The sequence below is a fragment of the Oculina patagonica genome, chromosome 13 (assembly GCF_052425735.1).
Source record: "Oculina patagonica isolate OP01 chromosome 13, crgOcupat, whole genome shotgun sequence".
Lineage (NCBI taxonomy): Eukaryota > Metazoa > Cnidaria > Anthozoa > Scleractinia > Oculinidae > Oculina > Oculina patagonica.
In genome coordinates this window covers 13443900-13469951 of record NC_135770.1, presented here as the reverse complement: position 1 = coordinate 13469951, position 26052 = coordinate 13443900, and the positions used below count along the sequence as shown (strand labels likewise).

The 26052-nt window shown below is 35.7% G+C and overlaps 2 protein-coding genes across 6 annotated transcripts; both read left to right on the top strand.

The window, feature by feature from the left end:
• Nucleotides 1–1669: 1669 nt before the first annotated feature.
• LOC144634757 (octopamine receptor beta-2R-like) lies at nt 1670–21089 on the top strand. 5 transcript variants are annotated; one of them, XM_078493778.1, is made up of 2 exons: nt 1670–1731; nt 19174–21089. In XM_078493778.1, exon 2 carries the CDS (start codon nt 19188–19190, stop codon nt 20277–20279), a length of 1092 nt encoding a protein of 363 aa, XP_078349904.1. In that variant the 5' UTR covers nt 1670–1731; nt 19174–19187; the 3' UTR covers nt 20280–21089. The 5 variants fall into 5 exon arrangements, with proteins under 5 accessions (XP_078349904.1, XP_078349905.1, XP_078349902.1 ...); XM_078493779.1 differs by lacking the exon at nt 1670–1731 and adding an exon at nt 9182–9248; XM_078493776.1 differs by lacking the exon at nt 1670–1731 and adding an exon at nt 14304–14410.
• A 1522-nt stretch (nt 21090–22611) lies between these two features.
• On the top strand, nt 22612–25046 carry LOC144635156 (uncharacterized). Its single transcript, XM_078494214.1, has 2 exons — nt 22612–22857; nt 23958–25046. The coding sequence occupies exon 2, from the start codon at nt 23998–24000 to the stop codon at nt 24979–24981; it is 984 nt and encodes a 327-aa protein (XP_078350340.1). The 5' UTR covers nt 22612–22857; nt 23958–23997; the 3' UTR covers nt 24982–25046.
• Nucleotides 25047–26052: the final 1006 nt, after the last annotated feature.

Genomic DNA, 26052 nt, shown 5'->3' with positions numbered 1-26052 from the left:
GAGAACGAATTTTAATTTGTGCACAAACATCAAGAAAAGCAATTTCCAATTTCTCACTACTGGCGATAATACTCGAAGTGAGTACCGCGCGCTGGGAATAATTCCACAAAATGTTTCACATAAGCTATTGAAGTCCCCTCCCCCCACATCACCATCACTACCAGCTGGTCACCACACTTTCCAGGCCGTCATTTAAGAATAAACAATTTTCTATCTAAAAGTTTAGTGGGTGGTATGTGTTCGTGGCTATAATTATTACTCATTATTGATCAGCTCCCAGTGGCTTCATTAAACATGCCTTGTTGTCTTTTGAAGGAGGTTGTGCAGAAAATTCCCTATAAAATAACGTTCATAGCAAGCAGAATAAACATAGCCTCACTTCACTTTGCCACTGATAGTCCTTAGCTGATGACGTCACACATTTAGAGGCCATTATTAGTTTGCTCTTATTGAGACTTCACAGTGTGGAATTTAACTTATGACTTATTTTAAAACCACATTTGGGTGGGATTAAAATACGTCTATTTACTTTATACCAAACTGACGAACATTCAATAATTTCAGTTTAGGGGAGGGAACATTAACAGTTTGAATGCGACCCAACTGTATCGACACTTAACCCTGCAGACTATTTAACCCAAAGGGGGAACTTTGATATGTTTTACTCCAAAAGAAATAAAAATATGGTACAAAAATGCAATTTTATCAGCACAGTACTACAAGAGAAGAAGAAAATAAAATAGGCTGTCTTTGCGCGTGGACAATGTGGCGACACTTCTTATCCTCACATTGTAATTTGTTGTTTTCAAAATAGATAATAAAAAACAATATTGTAAATTGATGTTGAATAACAAGGTTAAAACGTCAAAGCAAAGACAAAGGCCTTATTTATGAAAATTTGTCTATTAAAAAGTTTTCTTTATTCTTACACAGATTGTCTGAGCAAAACGCGACTGATCGGCGCCAGCAATTATGAGCTCTTATTTAATCACTTTCAGCTTGCACGATCACCGAACGACGACTATTGAATTTTGTTAAAAAAAAAATTAATATAGAGAGTCGGAAAGGAATAGTTATTAGTTTTAAAGAAAGCGGTACTTATCGCTGTTACTAAATTTCACAATGTCTCAATAACAAACAAGTTCTCAGCTTAGGCTCTTGAGTTAATACTTTTGGTATTGACACAAACAGTTTAACACTAAAGGTAGGAATTTCAATAAATCAGGATAAAGAAACAAAAGAAAAATAAAATGGCTTAATTCTCATAGTTAGCCATGAATAATTAACATTTGTTCATGCAAAAACATGACCTTTTACCGCCTATGTAAGCTTCAAGAAAAGCGAGTTATGTACTACTTTTGGTAATATTCGTACCACTGATAAACAGCGGGCGTATAATTTTCACGGCTGAGTCAAGAGAAAACGAACACATTAGGTCTTTATCTTCAAAAGTTAAAACTGAAACAGGTGTTTGGTTATTAGAAAGGCTGCCAAAGATGCCATGTAATTTCATACATTTAAATCCTTGGCGGTTTTTTTCTTCGTAGGGGGCAGGATCCAGTAACTTTGACAGCAATACACGTCGTACGAAACGCCTTGGGTATGCATTTGTATGAGACGAAGTATTGACGATAACATTTGGGTGATATTTGGTAAAGAAATAACGAGTGCTGTCAGTGGAGTATCAGACATTTGCCTCAGCTGGATAGCAGTTTGATACTGAGAAGAACGGTAAGCAAAAAAAAAAAAACCTCTTGAGTCTATTTTAAAAACTTTTATCTCCGGAAGTGGTAAAGTATAGTTTTATTATTTCTGTCTCGATGTTTTAATATTGTATTCAAAAATCACCCACAAACTTAGCGTCCAAATAACAATTAAATTCGCAGAATCCTGGCTCCATCCAAGGATATAATCACTATCGAAATAAAGCAAAGCATCGGGACGATAAAAGTATCATTTGGTGAATATTCTGTTCAATGTTTATAAAATTGACAGTAACATTAACAACTTTTACAATCATAATTCTTCTCAACGGGAGACAAAAGGTTATATTCTTTGCAGTGTGAAAGCCATTTCTCACATAATATTTCACCACATTTATTAACGACCAACAAACATGATTTGCTCAGACGTACCTTTACAAAAAAATCAGTGGTTACTCCGAGTAGTAGGATCTTTAAAAGACTGTGTGTCCAAATATAAGTGTAATTATCAAACCAACCAAAATATTTCATAGTATTTGTTGTTGTCTTTGTTGGTCAGGAAACTGATATACCTTAGAACATATTACTGCTGCGATAACCTGAGGTATAATCATAACATAGCTGAATACAGGTTGAATACAGCGTAATAGGGTTTTTTATCAAACCATTTATTGTGATATATATAGGCACTGTTTTCAAACCCTTTGATAACCCTAAGACAATCGCAGCAGCCAGCATTGTTTAGTGTTGGTAAAACACCGCATTATTGATTTTGCTATTGTGTTCCTTTCTCTTCGTAAAGCAGGAAAACTCTTTTCGACGAAGTCATGATTTAAGTAATGAAAATGTCAAACTAAATGCCATGCAATAAATATGATTTGATTCTTATGTATTTCCATATGAGCATCATAACACACACTGTGTCAGTAATGATGGTTAGTATTCAAATAGAGAACCCTTGTTTATTAAAATGTTTCTTCACCCGAGTGACCAAAGACAGGTATTACAAGCTTTGACTTCGTCACCAAACAGCCACTGATATGCAAAAAACAGATTTACCTGAGACCTGAATTACCTTAAAACTACAGCAAGGCCATAATCTTTAAATACGCTAAATACGATACACGCATCCAAAAAGGTGAATCCATCTCAATTTCCCAATGTTAATGATTTTTATACACATAAGCTGGGTCAAGTAACTCTGGCATATGTCATGCAGCACTGACAGTGGCGGTATAAAGAGAGAAATAGAGAGTCTCTCGTTAAAAAAAACGATGCGTTTGTTGGAGAACATCAATGGAAATTTTTGTTCCCGGGATTTAAACTTGTTTCGATTAAGAAACAATCTACCGGGGTATAGCTATTTTTGTCGTTATTGTGTACCATTCAATCATAATTTAGGTTATTAAGGGTAGTTTTGTATTCTTGTTTTTAAACACCAAAGGATATATGCGTCCTGTCTCAATTGTATTTAATATTTACCGACAGAAGAGAGAAAATGAATGAAAGCACGGGTTTTTTACTGTGAGACAATTGTGTCGGTGTACCTGCTTTGATAACCACACAATTTCTTACGTCAATAAAAATGTGCGGCTCTACCTCTATTTTTGACACTTGACTGTCCTATTGCAATAAATGGAGTATGGCGTTTTTAAATTAATTAAACTTGATAAAAGAAGACGACTTATGGTATGTCAAAATAATAAGAACAAATTTTTAAATGTCGCCTCCATAGGAACTTGAGTAAAAAATAGCACATTAAACTTTTTATGTGTAATAAAGTGTTTAGTCCTGAATATCAAGTTTTACTTTTTGAAACAAAGAGGAACCAGATTTAAAATTAAATCAACATACTTACCACGTACACTGGCTTGATGAAACCAACCGCCAGGCGACAATTATCACTAGTAACTTTTTGTTTTTCAAATAACACTGAAAGTTTGCAGCTTAATACTGATTATAACATTAGGCGGTAGTAAAATTTATTTAGTAAAAGTAAGGAAAGAAAGATAACAATGACGTCATGACTGTGTGTCCAATCAGAGCGCTAACTGTATTTTGGAAGAAATGAACAGAAACATGTAAGCTTTTGAGTATAACCATTTTGAATCGTATATTTATCTTAAAGAGTTTTATTTTTTGTAAGCACTATCTTTTAGAAACTTTGTATGCTTGTTAAAAAATATTGTTGTACTGAGATTTTGATGACATTTGTCACTTGCGTCATTGATCAGCAAATCAAATACGATGAATACTTGAATGATAGAGGTTGCATGTTGTGGTATGGGCGAGAGATTGAAAGTCATAGCGATGTTTTGGCAAAGTCTTTTCGCTTATTGTCCTAGTTCAGGAAAAGCAATAGCTTCTGTGTGTTCTCCCAACCTGTGATTCTATGACTTGTATTCCATATTTCACTCTTATAAAAATTATTAAATTGGCCGAAATATCTAACTCGTTATTCTTTGGTCAATCAATATCTTTAAATTGGTATACCAGATATATCATCACAACGCAACTAACTTTGAAATCGTGCCATTTTTGTCAAGAATCTCTCAGAATTAGCATACGGAAATTGCCTTATCGTCAGGCAGCGCTTAGACTGAACCAAACACTAAACCAAATTACTTTTCTTAATTGGTGTCTTTGCATTTATTTTTTTCGAAATAAATCGGTTAAAGAATAAATAATTAAGTTTACATGTAACAATTTAAAGTTTGATGTAATTCTTCGCCAATCATATGTTATAATCAGATCTAACCCATGCTAAATCTGTGATTTTTATCAGAAAAATAAATAGTTTTACCGGTAAATTATATCAGTAAGATTCAGTTTACACTATGTCTTTCTGTTCAAACTGCTACCAAAGTGTTCTATTTTAGGATCACGATTTCCCAAGTTCGCATAGATCTTTTTTTTTTTCACTATTTACGAGTTCTCCGTGGCAGATTTTCTTTGTTAAAATTGGGAAGGGTCGGACTTCAAACCATTTCAGCTTGCTAAGTAAAACACCTAACGACACTTTTATTATAGAGTCGTTTGTGTTACAGAGTTAAATTTCCATTTTACAACTTGGCAGTGCCATTGTTAATGATCTTAGACAAATACTATCTGTCGAAATTTATTCAGTAAGAGAACGTGTTTAGAGTTGGTGATGTAGAGGAGATCAATGAAGCTGGCTCTGTTAAGGTTGCAGAAATCGTTTAATTAAAGCCAGAAGTAATAAATGTTTTATGTGAAGACATTTCTACGAAAATCATAATAACTGTACGAATGGAATTCTCGGTGACGTTTAAAGGCGAGTTTGCTATACAGGTTTGCAGGCGAGGGGTATACGTAATGACTGTTTTATAAGGTTTATTATAAAGGCAGACAATGAGAAAAGTCATTGTCCCGTGTTTTTTATTTAAATTGATTACTAGGGTATGGTAGTAATTGAAATAATTATGCACGAAAACGTTTCTTCTTTCTTATATTACATTTAATACCAAGAAGTATGACATCATCCTGTTAAAAAGTCATCGAGATTTTAGTAAATCTGAAAAGCATTTTGTCTACGAATCCTGTTCTGGCTCAATGTAAATATCAAATCAACACAATACTGTATTTCTAAGTAGTCACTTGCAATTAAAAAACATCAGACAGCCTAAAGAAATTTTTGTTCCACTTAAGCGACATGGTCAATTAGTCGAAATATGGGTTATATTAATGCTGTTATGTCACGATTTCTCAAGAAAGCTGAAAAGAAAGTATAGTTCATACAAACATGGATATTTTAGACTTCAAACAATGGGGTTTTTTAATTAGAAAAGTTTCTGTTGAACTTTGAAATTTCGCAGGTTTTACACCAAGTAATATAAGTCTTGTTTTTATAGTATCATTCTGAAGAACCTCACAATTTACGTACACAAGAATGCATGGAGGACTTTTCTTCTATTAAGTTGAAATTTCATTCAAATAATGCAAATGATCGAAATCTTGGCTTCGATTTGAATCTCAGTCAAAATGGCCAGTATTTAGGAAGAGTGGTTAATTTTGTGGCATTTAAAGATTGAACATTAAAACATGTTTACAATTAAGGTTACAGTTGACCTTCAGGGCACAAATTTTAACACAACTTTATATCGTTGCAGTATTTCTTCATGTCCTTACAACCTAGATATCGAAAGAAATTTTGTAAACAACAAGGAGAAGGTATCACCATAAAATAACTTACAAGGCGTACACATTTTCTGGGTAGTTTTTAGTAGTTTAAGTAATTGTATGGTCCAAAGTTTGTTTTAATTACAAATAATTATATCTGCGAAAGGAAATGAAAAACTTATCATATATAAATTATTTGCTGTTTTTCACTTGGCCTTCATACGAAGAATCAAGGGTAACTACACTCACTTAATTTTGTAATATTAAATAACAAACACGACTTACTGCAGTAAAGGTGACACGTTCACTTTGGGTCTTGGCCTGTCTTGCACTAGGTTGCGTCCCTTGAAATGTCTGAATCAAATCACCGCTAATGTTGTCAGTGACGTCATCTGCCTTTAATTTGCATAGACGGGCGTTGTTTTAATAACTTTGCCTCTGACGCCCTGGACAAGTTCACTGTCGTCGCCACAGGGGGCGCCATTATGAAACCCAGGTAAATTGTAAAAAGATACTTTCTCAAGGCAAACGAGGAAGCGAATAAATAAGTCTTTTCCTTGCCGATCAACTCTGGTAATAGACTCACAAAAGTATAGAAATGACACACCCAAAAGCGGGCAATATTTTTTCTCCTATTTTTAGTTTGCAGATATAAGTAGTTAATTTAATTTAATTTAAACCATTTACCTGCACAATAAAGGTTAAAAGATATACAAACAATAGAAACAAAAAATACAGCTATATAATGAAAAACGACACAGTGAGGACAGACTAGAAGGGAACATTAGAAACATACGTGCTAGTCCACCTAAAGATACCTACATATAAAATTAAATTAAAAAAAGGAAAGGAAAGGAAAAATGCTATTTAAAATGTTAATAATCAAAGACAGTTCTAATGTCCAAGTAACATGCGGGCGATCAGGATAGTCATTCGAAAACTGTTTCGTAAGTCGTAAGTTTTAAGATTGTTACCAGACGCAGATTCTTCGGCATTGCACTGAGCCCGCACGGTTACTTCTCAGGCACCCTTGGAATACCTACCAATTATTCGTCGTGTTTGCCTCCATTTCAGCGCCATTTTGAACTGATTAATTTCTAGCCGCGCACGCACTGGTAATGAGTATTAGAGCATTCTCGTCCCCAGAGCCGCTTGTCTCTCTTACCCAGCGGAGCCTGTGCATGAGAAACAAGTGGATCTGGGGACACATGATTTGATTGGCCGAATTTTAACAAAAGGAACAGCCAATCAAATGGACTGTTTTAAAACCAGTTTGTTATACGAGAGTTTAAAACGATTGATTTGATTGGCAAGATTTGAAACTTCCTTTAATTGTTAAAATCTAGCCAATCAAATGATGTGTCCCAGAGCCACTTGTTTCTCGATGCACAGGCTCCGCCGGCTAAGAGGGACAAGCGGCTCTGGGGACGAGAATAGTATTAGAACAAAATGGCGGGGATTTCTTTCTGTTTCGAGAACTGATGAAACCTAAAGTATTGCCTGAGTGAAGCCGTCTCTTATTTCCCGCGCGGGAAAGGACGTCTTTTTCCTGTGTGCAACAATGAAAACAGGAGACGGCGATAAAGATTTGATAACATTATTTCTTTTTTGTTTATGTCTGTTTTGACTTTGAAGAACAGCCAAAATCAACTTAGCTATTGTGCTCGAGTCATTGACAGAGAGGTGCATTCCCCTCTTGACAGATCTACACCAGCAAAATTTAAATTGGCTGAAAGTAACTCTGTTTCTGATATAAATCTGGAGGGCGTTCAGAGCCCGGCACCCAAAATTGACAAAAATTGCAAAAAGTTGTATCTTAACATTAGTAACTCATTTTTTAGTTACCATGGAAAACTGTTATGTCATAAATGATGATAATTTGTTCACCTATGATTGGGAATTTGCTTATTGCCATTATTTTCCATTATTTAAGCGTCAACTGATATAGGGTGATTAAATCGCTCCATTAAAAAAGGTGATGTGAACCATTATCAGTCATCTTGAATGCACTTAAATTTTGAATATCTGTTTTGATATTTCCATGTGTTTGTCAACCAGTCTATCAGACAAAATGTCAGACAGCATAATCCCAATTCTAATTTTGTAGGTATTTTCTTATACAAGAATGAAAAATGAAAAATCACATCCAGTTCTCTTACGAATAAATCAAGCATGTTTTTACTAATAAATAGCCTTCTCCCGCTATTAAATACGTATTTTATGTTACAGCTTGGAGTAGAATTCACAAACTCCTGCACCGGTCAGATGCTCTAACCACTGAGTACGATGGACGGTGAAGAACGGTAATGAGTTGGACTCCCCTCGGTGATAACTGAATTTACACCTTTCTCGACTTAGAGATGTTCTAACGTAATAACCTGCATCCTTACAGAGATCTCATTTCACACAACAAAAAGTTTCACATTTTTTTAAAAAAATTCTCACCATATCTCCACTGATCTTTGGTTTATGTTAATATAATTTCTGAAACACGTCTGAATACATAAAATTATAATAGCGACTTGTGGGCAAAGTAGCTCTGTCAATACTAATGTTTTTCATTAAAGGGGAGCTTGTTTTCAAATATTGCGGTTTCCCAACATTTTCTGATCTTGTCAGTATTTTTATGTACTCTGGAAATTGCTAAAAGAGTGAACAAACCGCCATTAGGTTGAATACCCGATGGCCGCATGAATTAAGGTAAGCTGCTAAATCACGCTGGTAAAATACACACTGACTAAGCATTTAGCGTATTTTTTTTCGCGGACGAAGAACAAGGTTTATTTGTTTGTATCCTTGAAACTACAGAAAAGCCGACGTCGAATAAAGGCTAATTAATATTCAAAAGGCTGCTATTTTGAAATATACACAGTATGACGCATGTTGATTATACAGGAGTTTGTACTTGTATGCTATATATTCAAAGACCTAGCCTGTATGTTACTGCACTTTAATAAACGAACTGTATATGTTTGTGTTCCATTGAATGAAAGAAATTTGCCGACTTGTTTTGACTTCTTCGAGAAAGTTTCTGTTTAAAATGCAAATATCGACGAAAAATATGACAACTTATGATATTAACCTGTCACAAAATCGTCGTTAAGTTTGTCGGTAGCTTGTCATCGATAATGCTAAGATTAGTTTTCTTGAAAGAGTCGGGCTTTTTAATATCCCATTCTCAAATTAATTACATTTATTAAAACAACGTTTATATTGGCTAAAAGCTCATTTGTACTAGCCATTGCTTAGCGTGTTTTGTCGGCCAGGAATCAGCTAATTATCGGCGTTAGTAACCACAGTAATCTTGAAAATTTACCACGAGACTGCAGGAAAAAAAGGTTGTGGAGTTTACTGCTTGAAAATATCACTCTTGGTACACTTTACACGGTCATTAATCAACAGCAGGTAATAAGCTCTGATTTTTCTTTCTTGCACTAAATTTAATATCTATCATTGCTGGATTCTGTAGTCGATGTTTAGTGATCGCTGTATGTGTGAAGATAACTAAATACACGATGGGTTGCATGGAGACGACTGATGCTAAGCTTTAGGAGTTGAGTAACAAATACCTGGTTCACTGTTTCTGGGGGTATATATGTGATTTATTCTACCGGTTGCGAATGTTACTGCTTTCGTACGGAGCGTAAAAATTCACCTTCGCTTTCGGAGCCAATTATACAAATTTAGAGGCGGATGATTATCTTGTGGCCTAAGAACTAATGGCGCAGGACACCGATCGAGTGAAGAGGTTGTAGTGGTACCTCAACTGAATTCCTAAAAAAACGTGCAAGGAGTCAAAAGACAGAATATCTTTCGATCCTTACAAAAATTTCGTTGTAAAGACAGGGTCTTTTTAGCCATAGTCAACTGTTAATTTTTTTTTAAGACAGGTGTAGGCAGTTATTGAAGGGAACTTGAACTTTTGATACAAATTAACAATTTCGTCACCTATTACTAAGGCCCTCAGCTTCGAAAAATATACTACTTCATCTCATTGGCGAAAAATACTCCCTCGGGCAGCTTGCCTTAGAAATAAACACATTTGGCATATGGAAGGGAAAAAACTCAAGTTCTTGAAAAGTTTAAACAAGAGTGGTGAGGGATGAGATAAAAATCTTATCAGCTTAGCTTGAATTATTAAAACACCAGAAGAATTAGAGGTTACCAAAACATTGAAAATTTGCGTGGTTAAAGCCAGTGAATGAAAAAAGAAGTCTATGATGAATACATTTATCTGCATCAGCTACGATAAGTGAGGCATTGTACTGTTAATTATGTCAATTTTTGGTGTGATATGAATTATCTACGCAATTAGTACAATGTATTCAAGATAGATTTGGGAACATATTGCATTTATAAGATTTATTACAAAGATAAAATAGCGCCTTGATGACAAATGAGTACTTCCTTTCCCTTCGTTACACCCTTTACACGTTCCAATAATAAAACTCAATTCTACTTGAAACCTCGAAATTTAATTGTGAAAAATACCGACAAAGCATATTTGTACTTTATTGTCGTTCGTGGGAAAATGAGATGAACGCGATTTGAATTGTTGTGTTACGATAATTAACACCTCAACAATGTGCAGTGATAGATTTGATAAACATTTGAAAGAATCTAAAGGATGAAGTTCACATTAATTATTCATAGTCGTAAAAGGAAGGTTGTAATTATTACTCCACCGCCTTACTTCAAGTTATTTTTAAACTTGCTACTAACAGAAGTGAATAAATCCGAGAAATGCCGACAAATTGTCCTTATGGGATACTTCATTCTCATAGGGATTTGCAGAGATCGTAAGCAATCGGCTTGCTTTAGAGCAAATTTAACTTAATTTTGCTTTTAAATCAGGACCGTAACTAGCAAGAGGCAAGACGAGGCACTTGCCTCGTCTACATTTTTGTCGAAAATTAAAAACAAAATATGTTTTGTTTGGAAAATAATCCGCAGTTTAACAAGATTTAGTTTTCTCAAGAAATGCGTCATGAAAAATGTCTCTGAAAGAGTTTCAGAGCTTGTAGATGTCAAATTTTTTTGGAGGGCATGCCCCCAGAACCCCCTAGCAAGATCTTGTCTCGTCTATGGCAAGGGTCTGACTACGGCCCTGTAAAGATTTCCTGTTCATAAATGTCGATGATGTAGTGAGAATATTCGGTACTATAACGGTCTAAGAACATGCCACGCCGAGCCATGGCAAATTTCGAACGCCGCGGCTGTATCTCAAAAGAAAAGTACTGACTAGAGACATAAAAATTTGCATGAACTTTGTCATTGTTGATATTAAGAAATGAATGATATTAAAGCAACAGCTTTGTAGCGTAAGCGGTTCACATTCGGAAAATTGTAATCACATCAGGAGCAATGACTTACACAATTTAAACACAAAGCGACTAAAAAAAATGGTGTTTCGAAAGAAATAAGCTGCTGTTTCCGAGTTGACTGTTGGCTGCGTTTCAAATGATTAGGTCTCTTCAAAAAACCTTTTATTATTAAACTAGGAAAATATATGAACGTATGAAAAATAACTGCGTTCCATGTGAACCAATTTGCACCAGGCCACATTTTGAAACAAATAGGCCCCACCTGTTTGATACTTAACTCTGTTGTTAATACTTTTGCCCTTTGAATCAAGTTCGAATCTGGTCTTCTTGAGACATTTTTGTGATACATAAAGTTACTTTCAAACAGAAGGAAACCATTAAATAAAAAAATACTAAAGTGAAAACTTAAAGGAACGAGGATATTTGTAAGTGGGACGGATTACAAATGGCCTGAAACTGGAAAAAGTTAAGGTGAAGTGTCTCAAGATGCGCCATATTCATCAGAGAGTCAGTGCACAAATTGTGACGACTGAAGCCGAGAAAAGAAAATATTTACGAGAACAACTGATTTGTAGTAATTGATTAAAAAAGTATTTGTTTCGGTGTGTTAGTAATTACACGTTATTTGTCTCGGTTTTGCAACCCGTGCGCTGGATTGTAGCGAATTATCACAACTTGATTCACAACTTTGAATACACTCTTTTTTCTATAAGAATTTATTTTATAAGAATATCGAGGCTAAAATTTGCGATATTTTAAGAATATTAAAAAATAAACTCAAGGCTGAGATTTTAAAAAGAATATAATTTTGTGTGTTGGAAATTTTTTAAACATAATACAATTATACGTTTTTACTAAGCCGTATAAAATTCTCGCTTTCTAATTTTCTAAACGGCAAAACTAGCCAATAAAACAATTAAAACCTGCAATTGCCAAATGGTGTATGTAACACATATGTATGGTATACAGCACAAACGGAAATGTCAAAGACTATAATCTAAGAATATTCAGAAGAATATTTTCAGCCTTACATCGGCATAAAAATAAGAATATTCAGCTTGGACAGGAAAAAAAAACGATTTTTAAAACAAAAAAAGAGTGTTGCGCAGGCCCACCCGGGGCACACGTTGTTGTCGACTCGGATGTTCAAAATAAAACCAGCAACTTTATGTCCAAGTCGTTGTTGCTGACGTAGAACTTCAGGAATTGATTTACGTGGGAGGTAAACTTAATGCTCTCTATTGTACTTTGTGCCATGATTGAAGGAAATTTAAAAAAGAAAATTGATCGTTTCACAGTTTCACTCTTTTAAATCTTAAAATCGCGAATTTTCTTCCGTCATGATCAAGAGCTTGACTTATCACTTTAGTTATAAGTGCCCGCCTGGACACATGCATGTCTGCAGTTTAACTTAAAGAGGTTATTAAATTAAAAAAACTGATGAAAAAAGTGGGTAAGTTTTCCTATACTTTGCCTCAAATTGTAGCTCCGCTTAGTACTAACTTTCAGCTCAAGCATGAGAAACGTTTTGTTTGGTTCAACATGGTTCAGATTTTTTGCGTACATTGTTGTTTGCTAAGTAACTTTTTATCCTGCGTATTAAAATTCTTTTCCATTGATTTTCAATTGTTTAACTTGGTTAACAAGACATGGTCTGCTTAATTGGTAACTGTGGACTATTTTTAACGGTGAAATTTGAAATGGGACCTGGGTAAATTGTTTCTATTTATTAACATTTAATCACTTAATTGTTTGCAGTTTAACACTTAAAGGAACTAAGACGGCACACCTTGGTAACATTCGCCAATCTTTTCAAATTGGTCATTCGTATATCCGTCTTAAACTCTTTCAGCAGTAATCATCTTTGTTAATGTTCGGTTTTCTGTTCTGAAGTGTTGGTAATTTTAAACTATGATGGGGAAATAGGTATGATTACCAGCAAACGTTTTCAATGGCGCAAAGCGTGCCTGTGCGATTACAGCTCCAAGCTAAAAAGACCCCCTCCGCCTTCGCTCATTAAGAGGCCCGCTGCATATATATGTTAACCGGCGTTTCAACACACGCTGCTGCTGGTAAAACAACAAAGTTATCATTTTTATTAAAATTTATCATACCACATAGAAGCTCCTGCTTCTAAGAATAATTTTATTTCCTTCGTTATTCTTTGATGGCTTTATCTCAATGTAAAGTTTACCTTACAAACTAAGGCGAAAATTAAGAGATAAGATTAAATTCATTGGCAATCAAACTTGACAAGAATCTTGTAACTACTACCCAAGAAGTCAATGTGGTGGTCACTTTTTAACAAATATCTACGTTTTAATGAAAATTTGCAAAATGAATAGTGTAGTTAATTGCTTCAGACAGCGGGTGATCTTCTATTGACACAAGAAGAAGTAGAAAAGAGCTTGCCGCTTTAAATTTCCTTTCATTAAAGGGATGGAATCGGGATATATCAAAGGGAAATCCACATAAATCAAGTCTGAGAGATTTTTTGTTTAAAATCTAACAGCAGCTGTTTGAATTTTTATATTTTCTAAGACTTATAAATGCAGCGGGAAAGATTTTAGTGCCATCTTTATTTATCTACGGTGAAGACTGATCACCTTACGTTCCCAAAGCCGCCAGAACTTATCAAGAAAATAAATGATGAGTTTCAATCAATATCTTGAAATGAAGATGTAGTTTTCACCATTTCTATTTCATCTTTGAGGTTGTTTTTTTGGTGTAAAACTTCAGGAGTTAAGGCTTTGTTCACAGTGAATAGTACCCCACTGTGAGAGAAGTAAAATTCATCAGTTTTGGGTTTTTCGATCTTTTGAAAAACTAAAATAACATATGCTATTATTCCCAAATATCACACAGTTTAGAGGGTTCTTATAATATTTCCAAGCGGGAGTATTTTTGGGATATCTGGGCAACAGAGAATAAACGCTTATATTGTTATTCAATCGGACATTAAGGTAGTAGATGGCGTGTTTTACACATTGAACATTTAAATACTTAAGATTTTAAGAGAGTTTTGCTCTCTTATTATGGTAATAAGCAATATTAGTAATACTGTAGTCATTTGTGCTGCCTCAAAATGCCCGCTGGGCATCAAAACTTACAAAGGCTTGTTTGCTTAAATAAAAGCGACAAAAGCGCGCTGACGAGCAGACCTGTGTTTCATAAGGTGCGCCTGGACTCATTAGCTTCACTTAGCCTGTCTCTCCACGAACTCAGCTAGAAAGAATTCTTACGGTAAGACACGAATGCTGCAATAATACACATATTTTTAAATATCTTTCACTACGAACGCATACTGTTTTCGTAGCAGAATTATACCAAACGGTTTCCAGCTTAACTTGTTTGGCCTGTGTTTTTGGCCTGGCTTTATTTGTAAGTTATTTTCAGCTGTAACATATTAAGGCAGTCACGATAAAAGCGACCTAAAAGTGTTTGCAATCACGGCAATTCTCCCACCCACTAACAGTAGATAAGAATATTATTTGGTTAAAGCGAAGATTGCAGCCCTGTATGTTGCCCTACTCTCGCTACTTAGTAGCATTTGATTGAATTTCCATAGACGCTAATATTTTGTTTGAAAATGTTGGCCACAAAATTCAATTTATCTTGCAGTAAAATGAAAGGAATATTTCAAATTACGTTTTGTCCGTGGTGACAACCATAGATATAATTTTAAAATGCTTTCAACGGGATATTGTTAATTTGAGTTTTGTAGGTAGACACTCTGATAATTTATGAATAACTACCATTACGACATCTAATAAAGCATTCCCTGATATATGGCTAATTAATGGACCTTGCATAATATAAAACATTTTAGACGGTGCAAGGAAGACTAAAGGCCCTCCTTCCCAATTAGGGAAAGAAAACGCGAATAATGATGTAGGAAGATCAAAGATTTGATCCACTCGCGTTTAAAAGTAACTGGCTTTCACAAGATCCTTCCAAGTCGAGACGTTTCCTAAACTCTATCGATACAAACGAAATCCAATTTGACTTATTGCCTATCTTATTACAGAATGTTTCAAACTAGAACGACGCTTTTAGAATTAGTTAGTGTCTAGGAAAAGACCTTGCGAGAATTACAATTTGCAATTTGAAAATTCGAGTCAAAAATGGTCTACGCCAATTTTTTGGAGCCACGTAACATGTTTAGAGTTTTGGCTTCAATTTTCAAGCTCCTTTCCTTTTCAGCCTTGAAATACATACATTCTACCCATACTAGGAAAGGCTTGTTTTTTCTGGTACATTTCATTTGCACTCAAGCTTATTATCTCAAAACCATTCCGTACAAGCGTTGTTGGTTAGCCTCGTATTTCAAGTCATGTACACGGTGGATTTATTTTGCAAAATACTGCTTTGAAGTTGCATAGCAACCCTATATGTTTATAATGGCGCGATAATTGTTATGGCGAAATAGCAAGATGCAACTAGGCTGCCAGTCGAATTCAAAACATTCTATATACAAGCCGGTTGCTACAGCATCTAAAACGTAAGAGACAGGATTGGTTTTTGGAATCCAAATGTTTGATTTTTCATGTTACATTTTCCCGTTTCCCCACTGATTTGCACATGCCCTTACGAAGAGATAAAAACACCTGATAAAATATACTTAGTTTAATTAATTCATTGTTTTCTGTTACAAGAAAAATTATTAATTCTTTGTTTCAGTTCACGTGATATTTGTTACTTTGCGAAGATGAATGCCAGTGCTTATGAGGAAAACATCACCAAAAAATTATTTCAAATAATCATGCAAAAAGTCACGGAGTAGGCTAACTGCAGTGCGCGGTACGATCATTACATATATGATTTTCCTTCAAACTAATGTCTGCTCAACAGAATTTAATGAAAGGAAAAGGATACTGCAATGGTTAGGCGCGTTTGTTGTTTATATTGTTTTAAATTATTTTATTTATTATAATTTTTTATAGCTAATTTACAGCCGTGTACGTTTCGATTATACGTTTGGACAGTGATCAAAACATTACTTTTAAAAGATTTTTATAGGTAAGAAAATATCACCGACAACTTTCGCTGATCTTTATAAACAAGGCTTTAGAGAAACATGCATGGATACATTGCATGTTATCTATTATCTCTAAAATTGAGCTTTGATTGCATAAATATAAAAACTAATCATCAAACAACTGTGTGTTTATCTGAACATTATCCACAGCCAAATTTAAAAATAATCGAATCTATGTTTTTATCTTTTATTATGGTCGTTCTGGAACGTGCGGTTTGTAAACAAGAACAATCATTTTACGCCATTAGCAAAATATCCATATTCGATTCGTTCATTCAATGATACAAAGTTGTTAATGGAATATTGGCGGCGAACCTGGCCTTGACCGATCCAACCCTCGCCATAATCGGAATAATTAGAATCGCGTGCAAACGAGATAATTGTTTCTCGTGTTTTGAAATTAATTTATAATCTGCGGAAAAGCTGGTGGTTTGTTTCAGGAAGACATGTCACACCATAAGAAGGCGGAGTAATTAGAATCATACGTGAAGACAAGAAAATCGCTTCTTGTGTTTTGATATTAATTCATAAACTGCGGGAAACCCGGTGATTTGTTTCAGGAATTTGAAGACATGTGGTTTTCCTAGTCTGCACAAGCTATCTTTTCTTGAGGTACTGCTTAAATCAGAATTCAACGATGGGGGTGTAGTGGCTAACTCATACAACAACAGTGAGCAAGGTTAAATTTGTTTTTTGTAGCACTGAAGGGGATAAGTTTTAGGAGCCCGGTTAACCACGGGTGCATCTATATGCTTCAACTGTAACATTTGTACAGTAGATCAACAGTCCAACAGGGAATGTTTTTATCAATAACCAGATTCTTCACATGAGAACAAATAACAAAGTCTGAATCATTCAAACGCTTTTGAGAAACAATTTAAAGTGCATTGAAAATCTGCGAATTCCAGTTGTTGATTAAATTTGAAATTTGGCTGTCGTTATATTTTATTGCTACATTAAGGAAACCAGAAAATCTTACGTAACAGCTTAGGACAGACTTATTATAAATACTTCATGATGGCATGTCAAAACTGTCTGAACCGCGACAAAGGCACATTAAAACCTAACAACACATTCATTTGTATTTAAAACCGACTGGCCTTTGATGGTGAAGTTGTCTGCCTATGCTGTGTATACAAATCATATAGGTAAGCATAAGCCAGATTAAAAGTAAATTAGGACTAAACGCAAAAGGGAAAGGAAAACCTAATTGTTACGAAAAATATGCAGTGAAAACTGCACTGGTTTACAAAATAGAGAATTTCACAAATAATTTTAACGAAAGCAAACTGGATGATTTTTTTTAGTAAAACATCTTCGATTTTGCTAGAGTCGCAGGCTGGGCAAACACGACGCAGACATTTTCTCAAACTACTCGATGAGAAGCACGTTTTATCTCGACATTTAACATGTAAGTTCTGTCGGCTCAGCGCATTCAATTGACGGTAGTGACCGTATTTTGCCGTAAAATTCGAAGGATTATGAATTTTTTCTTTCTTTCGCGCAGTTTAGGCCAGAGTTCCTTTCATCACAGGATATAACCTGATATGATACTGAATAATTTAAAGTAGTTGATCTAGATTGCTTGCCATAAATGTAAATCAAATAAAACGAATTTCTACAATTTTGCCTATATCTGAGGATTTCGCCTTCTGAAGTAATTATCAACTTAAATAACAAAAAACAGTCTCATCACTCTTTTTACTTAAAGAGGATTAACAACACAAAATTGAGACAAAGATGTCTGCCTTGTATACTCCTTTGGAAAAAATTTCTTTAATTTTTTGTCAATTGACTATAAATGTTGCTACTGGGAACAAGGCGTTCGTTTTTTTGGTTTATTTTTCAACGTGAATTCGTTATTGGGTTTAGTTCGATAAAACTCCGGTCATTTCCAATTTTTGATTTTTGATTGATGATTGTTTTCTTTCTCGGGATTGTACTGTAGCTTATGTTGATTATGTATGTGTGCACGTTGCAGACTTAGCAGTCATAGCAGGCTACCAATTGATAACTAGCATTATTCCACTAGCGTGCGTTGGATACGAGTTGGTTATAATCATTTCGTACCCAACAACCTCAAATAGAAAAATTGTCTATTTAATCTTTCACTGAATAACTTCAACTACTTCATTTTTTTGGCAATTATAAATAGTCTGAATAACGTGAGCATTCTAGTTTGATTAAAACAAAGCAGTTGTGTAAAAAGGTAAAACAAAATTAGTGCCTAGGTGTTTACTGTGCAATTTGAATGAATCACGTACGAAAAGCCAGAGGGACATGATTTTCTTCTGAAACCTTGACTAACAGCTTACGTTAACTGTTGGCAATATTTGATTGTTAAGTCGCAAAAGTTTGTCTCTTCGCCTCCAAAATGATCCACTTCTAGCATTATTAAATGCTGCATTGAGATGATGATGATGATGATGATATTGATAATGGTTTATTTGAAATCCGTAATAAGGTGGCTCTTCTCTGCTTACAAATACAATTTCAATTTAATTATTAAAATAGACTGGATGATATAAATAAAATGATTTTAAAAGAGTTACGAAATTGCTCATCAAAAGTATAATTATACAAAATAGGATTAACAAATGTTAAAAAAAAATTATTAAAATGTTCAGTCACTCAAACTCTTACTGAGTTTATCGGAGGCCATAGACACTGAAACAACCTCGCATAGCTTTGAGATGTGAATAAAATATTGAATAATTACATGAACTTGTCTTGCAGCTATTGTTATTGTGATGGTTGTGTGAGTTCATTCATTCAGGGGGGCTTGCAGACCTTTTCTCTCGCTTATGGCCAGGGGGTAGTTTAGCAACGAAGAAACAGATTTGGGTGAAAATGGACTGCAAAGAACCTAACTGCCCTCGCTTCATAATGTCAATACGGGACAAAACGGCTGCGAGAAAGTAAGAACAATGATCCTTGACTAACCTATTGATTAATTCTTACACTATAGGTCTCCGTTGTGGAATGATGTCCAACCATTCAAACAGCACCAACTCTAGTGGTCCTACCGTGGTCTATCCAGGTTCTCCGCCCCCTTTCATCGACATAAAATATCTGGTAATATGGTGCGTAATATACTTAATTATTGCCACATTCGCTATATGTGGGAACGTACTCATCATTTTGGTGTTTTCAAAGAAACGAAATTTAAGGACAAGGACCAATTATTTTGTGATTGGCCTGGCACTCGGTGATATTTTGGTGGGCACCGCTACGATTCCGCTGTATGTAACTTTGCTAATTTTACTGTTTAATCAAGACTACAATGCAGCAGCCCTTGTGCAGACAATATTCAGCCCGATGGATATTCTCTCAGGAATGCTATCCATACTGCATTTGATGACGATCAGTGTTGAGCGTGTGTATGCCATCGCCTTTCCATTGCGTCACCGCACCACATCAGCCCGTATAAACTTCGTAATATTGGCGATTGTCTGGTTAACGGCCGCTGGCATTGCCTCTCTCAACTTCTTCATACCTAAAGGCCCCGAATGGAAGGGAACGTTCCTCATATATTCAACACTTGGCTTTTTTGTACCTTTCTCTGTAATTTTCTTCGCCTACACGTCAATTTGGATCATCATAAAACATAGAACAAAGATTCCGCGCAATAGAGCTCGAGTTGTTAAAAGAGAAAGTCGTACAGCGCTCACTATCTTTGCCCTAATCCTTCTCTTCCTCGTTACATGGTTGCCATTTTTTAGCCTTAACCTAGTGCTCTTCTCGTGCTCAAGATGTGCGGCCGCGGTACCGCTTCAGGTTGTTTTGTTCTTCAAAGCGCTACATTACAGTGGATCAGCATTAAACCCTGTTGTGTATTCAGCACGCATGCCCGAGTTTCGGCGACCAATCACCATTCTTCTTAAAGAAAGACGATTTACGGGTTCTTTCTACCGCCACTCGACAGACAGGTATACCTTTAGGAGAACAAGTTCTCGGCGCCAAGATGTTGAACTATCTGACATTAATGATCAGCAGTACAGTTTAAGTGGTAATGAACCACATGGTGCCACCACTAATGGAAATGATCCAGAAAAGACTGCAATCGTGGGATGAATTTTATATTGGCTGAACGGATTCAATAGATGTTGTTTTAGAAGGGAGAAATGTAGAAATTACATGTATCATTTGGCGCTATAATATGTACCGGTATTCGTACTTCGAACAACTTTCCAAGAGCGAAGCTCAAGGAAAACTGTGAGCCTCGAAAAACATATATTAATTACCAGAGGTTAAATACTCGTGCATATTTACAACCCAAATGGTGGTTATTTTATTTAGCCTCTCTGTTCGGTGATCTTGGTCAAGCGTCAAAGAACTGCTCAAAAGATATAAAGGTCTGCTTAAACATTTAGTCCTTTTCAACTTAACAATAATTTGTTGGGACGAAAACTGAACAATTAAGCGAACGTAAAAAGTAAATTTTGAAAACTAAAGTTATCGCTTACGAGTGCGAAATTGAGTACGATTTCGAATTTTCAAATCCGACTTTTCGATTATTTGCATTTCATAACAATCTCGCGGGGAGGAGTGAGGGCTCTGGGACCTTATCTGGATTGAAGTTCGAAAGTTGTACTCGCACTCCGATCTGAAGGTCCCTTATATTAGTGTGTCCCTTATTCATTATAGATTGGGTGTAATCTTGAGCAGCCCTGTCGCCAGAAATAACATATCGTGTTCTGATCAATCTCGTTACTGTTTTATTTAGGTTCAAACATTTCATCCACCATGTGTACCACATGTGTTGGATTGAGTATTACGCAATGCTAATGAGTTCAATCAAACTCTCCTTTGCTTTAATACACAAGTGAGAGTATCACCGCCATCAGTGATTTGTACAAATACAAATTAAGGCTAATTAATATTCGCTCTTAACTAATTCTCGTAATAAATATTCGTCATTTGTGGGAGGGAGAGGGTAGTTCTGGAAAATTCTAAAAAACATGCTTAAAGTATTTCCTTTTATTATTTGTGTCCAGATCAAAATAGTGGGATCACAAATGAGGTTGTCATAGATACATGTAATTTATTTTCACGCATTAGTGCGCCAACGTTCATGTATTTAAAATCTAAAAAAATCTATAAAAATAAAAAATGCAGTTTTAGAAGCTATTTTAGTAATAACAGCTGATACAGTTTCGACTAAATTTTCTCAAATAAATGCCCCCAAAAAAAAAAAAAAAAAAATTAAAAAAAAAAATCCCCCCCCCCCCCCAAAAAAAAACCCTAAAAACACAAACAACACCAACATATCCAATAATTCTTAGTGATGTAACAATTTCCAAAATAAATAAAAGTTGGAAGTTGCTTTTTATCGTTAAATAGCTTTATTATTAAATATCATGACATACATATAAATATAATTCTTCAAGTTCAGGACTTTGCTTGTTGTCTTTCTAGTAACGATGTATTTTACAAGTCTTTAATTTTCCCAATTAAACTTTAAAGTACACCATTCATACAATGATAGCATAATTTTTCTTTTCTTTTATTTTTACCAACAACGTTCAATTGTCAATTGTTTATAAGTCTGTATGTCACGTTCAATACCGGGACCGTGCTGTGAATATGGACAGTAGAATCCTATAACAAAAAGAGCTTTATCAGATTTGGAACAAATACTAATTCCTTGCTCAGACTTCCCTTGCGAGGATATTAAACAAAATGGTGGAAATTGCAGAAAGTGCGAATTATGCACGAGTAATGAATACGTTCTACCATAACACGTCCAATTCGCTAACAACTGACAACAATTTCTAATCCTCTTAACTTGCCAGGCACCGTGAAAACTCATAATATCAATGATTTACATTAAAGAAACACAACGTAAAACCACACTACTTTCAGGTCATTATTGGAAATGGTAATTTTTAGTACCATTGCCGAAAAAAAAACACAACTGCAGCAGCCGCTGCGCGCAGGACGTGCTTGTGTTTTAATAATTTCGATGACTGAGTTTGGCACCTGAATCTTGTTCCAACCGCAAAGTGAAAAATACAACTCAGTTCAGCCAAGCTCTGCATTATTAAGATAACTGTCGCACTTGATGCAACTTAACTTGTAATAATATTTGTTATCTCCACGGCATGAAAGCCACCACTTGAATTGTAAATGACAAGTTTATATCACGTTATTTCACAGAAGTAGAATATGTGTTAACTGCATTTGTAAACACGCTATTATGACCATAATTATCCACCAATGCTAAAGAGAAGTGTAGACTGATTAATTAGTTCTTTTATCTCATTCGTTTTAGCGTGAAGTATTAGTAAGAAGCTGTGTGTATTGTTATTAAATAAGTTGCGGTTAATTTGAGGTATTTTATTTTTTTTTTGGACGCATATCAGCCACAATGAGGCTTGGTTTGCACCATAATTGCTGCGAAACATCCAGTATAAACAAAACTACTTCAGCACATCTTGGAGGAACAAGACAACATCATTTATTTAAAGTTCTATTAGAGGATAAATTATTTGTTTTTATGCCTGAATACTAATTCTAACCCAATCAACAAAATATATTCACGAATACTGAACAGAGGCAGTGTTAGCCCGTCCAATAGGAGAAAAAATATCAGAAAATGGAAACAAACATGCTGTTCAGCTGTAAACAGTGACTTGAGCCTATCTTCTTGGTAAGGACGGTACTTTTCTTTTATGTTAGAGTGTTTTTTACAATACCATCATTAAATTCGATATTTTAGGGTTTAAGTCTGTCCTCTGAATCAATGGATATTTAATATCAGATGCAGTTGCTTTTGTGATAAGGCCTTCGTTTGTGTTTAATTTGTAAGAAAGCACAGGTTTCGCATGACAGAGGTAGAGTTGAAAAAATAACAATATAGAGTTATGATATTGAGACACAGGCGCTGTGTTTCGTACTTTTTCCGCGACTCTCATCCCTCAATTTAAAAATATAGTTCAATTTCAATCGTTTATCTGTTCAATCACTGGCTAAAAAAATGCCTGATTTAAACTTTTATTTGTAGTTAACAGATGTCTCAAGTCTATATTTTCCCTTACTTCTGTTCATTGTACGTTACTAATCCCAGTTAGTCCAAAGTTTGCATTATAATGCTAGTTAGTTAGTGCGTGTTGTGCTTTAATATCGATCGTGTTTAAATAAAGGATTGTGTTTTATTATTAGATAGTAACCGAAGAAAAACATCTTGACTACGCGCGCGGAAATTGTATAATGCCTTTAAAATTTAATAAATCGTTCATCTGGCTGAAAGATGAATTCTGAATTTAATTACTCGATAAACGTCTCAATATAAGTCTCGTTTCATTTGGTCAGCCTTACTTGTTAGTTCCTTAATATGGCCGGTGTAGACTTGCTCCAAGTCTCACGATTTCTCATTTTGTCGATAGGGTTTTTGAATAGATCGCTTACAAAAAGTAAAAAAAAAATCGCGAAATCCATTTGTCCGTGCGTGTTAGCATGCGAAGCGCACAAAATCCACGAATCAGACGAATGACTCGGAAGTACGAGCCGCCATTTTGATTTTTAAGCCCACGTGCGCCCTCCGTGTCCAGCGGTCTTCCGCATATCAAACATTAGTTGGAGCAAGTCAGGAGCAAGTCTATGGCCGGTCAAGCATATCATGTTCTTAAAGCTTAATCAGACCTTGATTTTCATACAAAAAATCACCATGTGCTAAAACTCTTAGGTTAATTTGCGATTATAATGCACAATTTTAGCAAACGTTTTCCATTGTTTTTTTGGTTCATTCAGTATTGCAGGTAGTAAGAGACAGCAGTGACAGACAGCGACCATGGTAACTCTGGATCCTGTTTTATCCTGGGCATATTTTGCTATTCTTTGTATTATAAGTGTCATTGCATTACCAGCCAACATCACTGTTTTAACCTGGAAGCCATCCAGTCCTGATGACCGATTAAGCTTTGCGCGACTTGGTCACTTACTAGCCAGTCAAGCCCTCGCAAACATGACTACAGCTATCGCTCTTATTCCTTTGTGGTTGTTTATCCTGGTCATGCAACACAAAAACCACACATCAGTAAACCTTGATGAACTAAATGACATTTGTTTTTACAGTTTTGATGTCTTTCATGGATTACTAACTACCTTTCATCTGGTTGTTATAGCAACAGAAAGGGCGTGTGCCATTGGCTGGCCAATAATTCATCGCACGGCACCGGATCGTGTCAACTACATAGCAAGCGTCTCACCCTGGCTAGCTACATCTGCAGCATCGTCCATTGTAATAGTCATATATTATTTTACTAAAGCGCCAATTCTTGCAGCCATCACTTCCATTACCTTTTTTGGATTCCCCGTTCTTGTTATTTGTGCTGTGTTCTTAACTATAGCCTTAAAACTACTCCAGCGTGTTCTGACTCCATCCCAGGAAAAAGATGTTGCAATTAGCAAATCAATGGTTATCGTGTTTTTTTCGTACTTTGTCATAAGCTCGCCATACCATGTTATCAGTGTAATGAATTTCTTCTGCGCTTCCTGTGATCTCGACAAGCTCTCTATATCTCTTGGGTTACGATGTCTTTTCTATAGTAGTTCTGCTGTAATTCCTATGGCAGTAATATTGTTAGTGCCTGATTTAAGAGCTAAAGTGCACTGGTGTTGTTTCAAATTTCACGCCATTAATGAACAATCCCGGAATGATTTACACGTTATGGAAATTCCAGGTATTCAATCCACAAACAGTTCATGTACACTGGTTAATACAGGACCAAGGAAGGATGAGCCTGCACCGGCACACGATGAAATTCTTGTTTAAAGAGGCTAAGACATGCACTGCCACGTCTAAATTGGACTTAAAGTCAAATGACACCGCGATAATTACTTTTATTATATGTCTACAATAGTACGCGCGCTCTGGCATAATGCTGAGCGGGCATTATTTTCTTGTAATGACCGGGCATTATGAAACTTTTTCTCGGCTCGACGGTTTTTTGAGTTGTGAATAAAAGCTACTAGCGAGGGGGCAAAAACAACAAAAAATGCCGACAAAATATAACTATCTTTTCAATAACTAAAAAAGATACCATACTTTTTAGTGGCGACGAAGAGAGCCACAGAGAGCGAGTTTTACCTCCAGTGTTTTTCCCTTGATTATACTCTTTTTTTGAATAGTGCTTAAAGGCCATATAATAAATAACTTATTAACCTCGTCCGTTGGGCCTCAGGGAAATCTCGACCTCGACCTTGATGCATGACCTCGCTGTCGCTCGGTCAATACATCACGGCCTCGGTCGAGATTCCCCTGTAATGACCTCACTCTCGGTTAATAAGTAGTATGTAATTATAAAGGCAGCAGTGACACCTAGTGACAGGAATCCAGCTTAGAACTAATAACTTCTTACTTATAAGTTATATCTAATTTGTAGGTGTCCACAGATAGTAGCAGTTTGCCAAAATTCCCTTCTGAGCTTTAGCCCTAGAAAGGATATCGGGGATTACAGGAGGCAAATAACAATTCTTTGGCCTCGGTGGACTCGCCGGGTAGGATTCAAACCCACAACCTCCAGATTAGCTCACCGTTGAAGGTGATGATCCCCCTTAAAGTGGTAATTCGTAGCAAGGTAGATTGCGAAATGCAATGTTGCGCCACGCACCGCAGATAATAGGAGCTGGAAAGTAGAGGATTAACTCTAATTAATTTGGGGCACCTGTGGCCCGGGGGGGGGACCTGTGGTCCCCGATTTCCTTACTAGGCCTAACACTCAAAAGGAAATCCTGGTTTATTTTCCAGCATTTAAAATTATATAAAAGTTCATTCTCTACTTTCCAGTCTTGTAGAATGGTTGATTACGAAGTACGCCTGCTCAAATTAAAGCAGAAGCTAAAG

Bases quoted from the DNA above. Each gene is read 5' to 3' on its own strand.
- LOC144634757 (XM_078493778.1), top strand. From the start codon at position 19,188: ATGATGTCCAACCATTCAAACAGCACCAACTCTAGTGGTCCTACCGTG.
- LOC144635156 (XM_078494214.1), top strand. From the start codon at position 23,998: ATGGTAACTCTGGATCCTGTTTTATCCTGGGCATATTTTGCTATTCTT.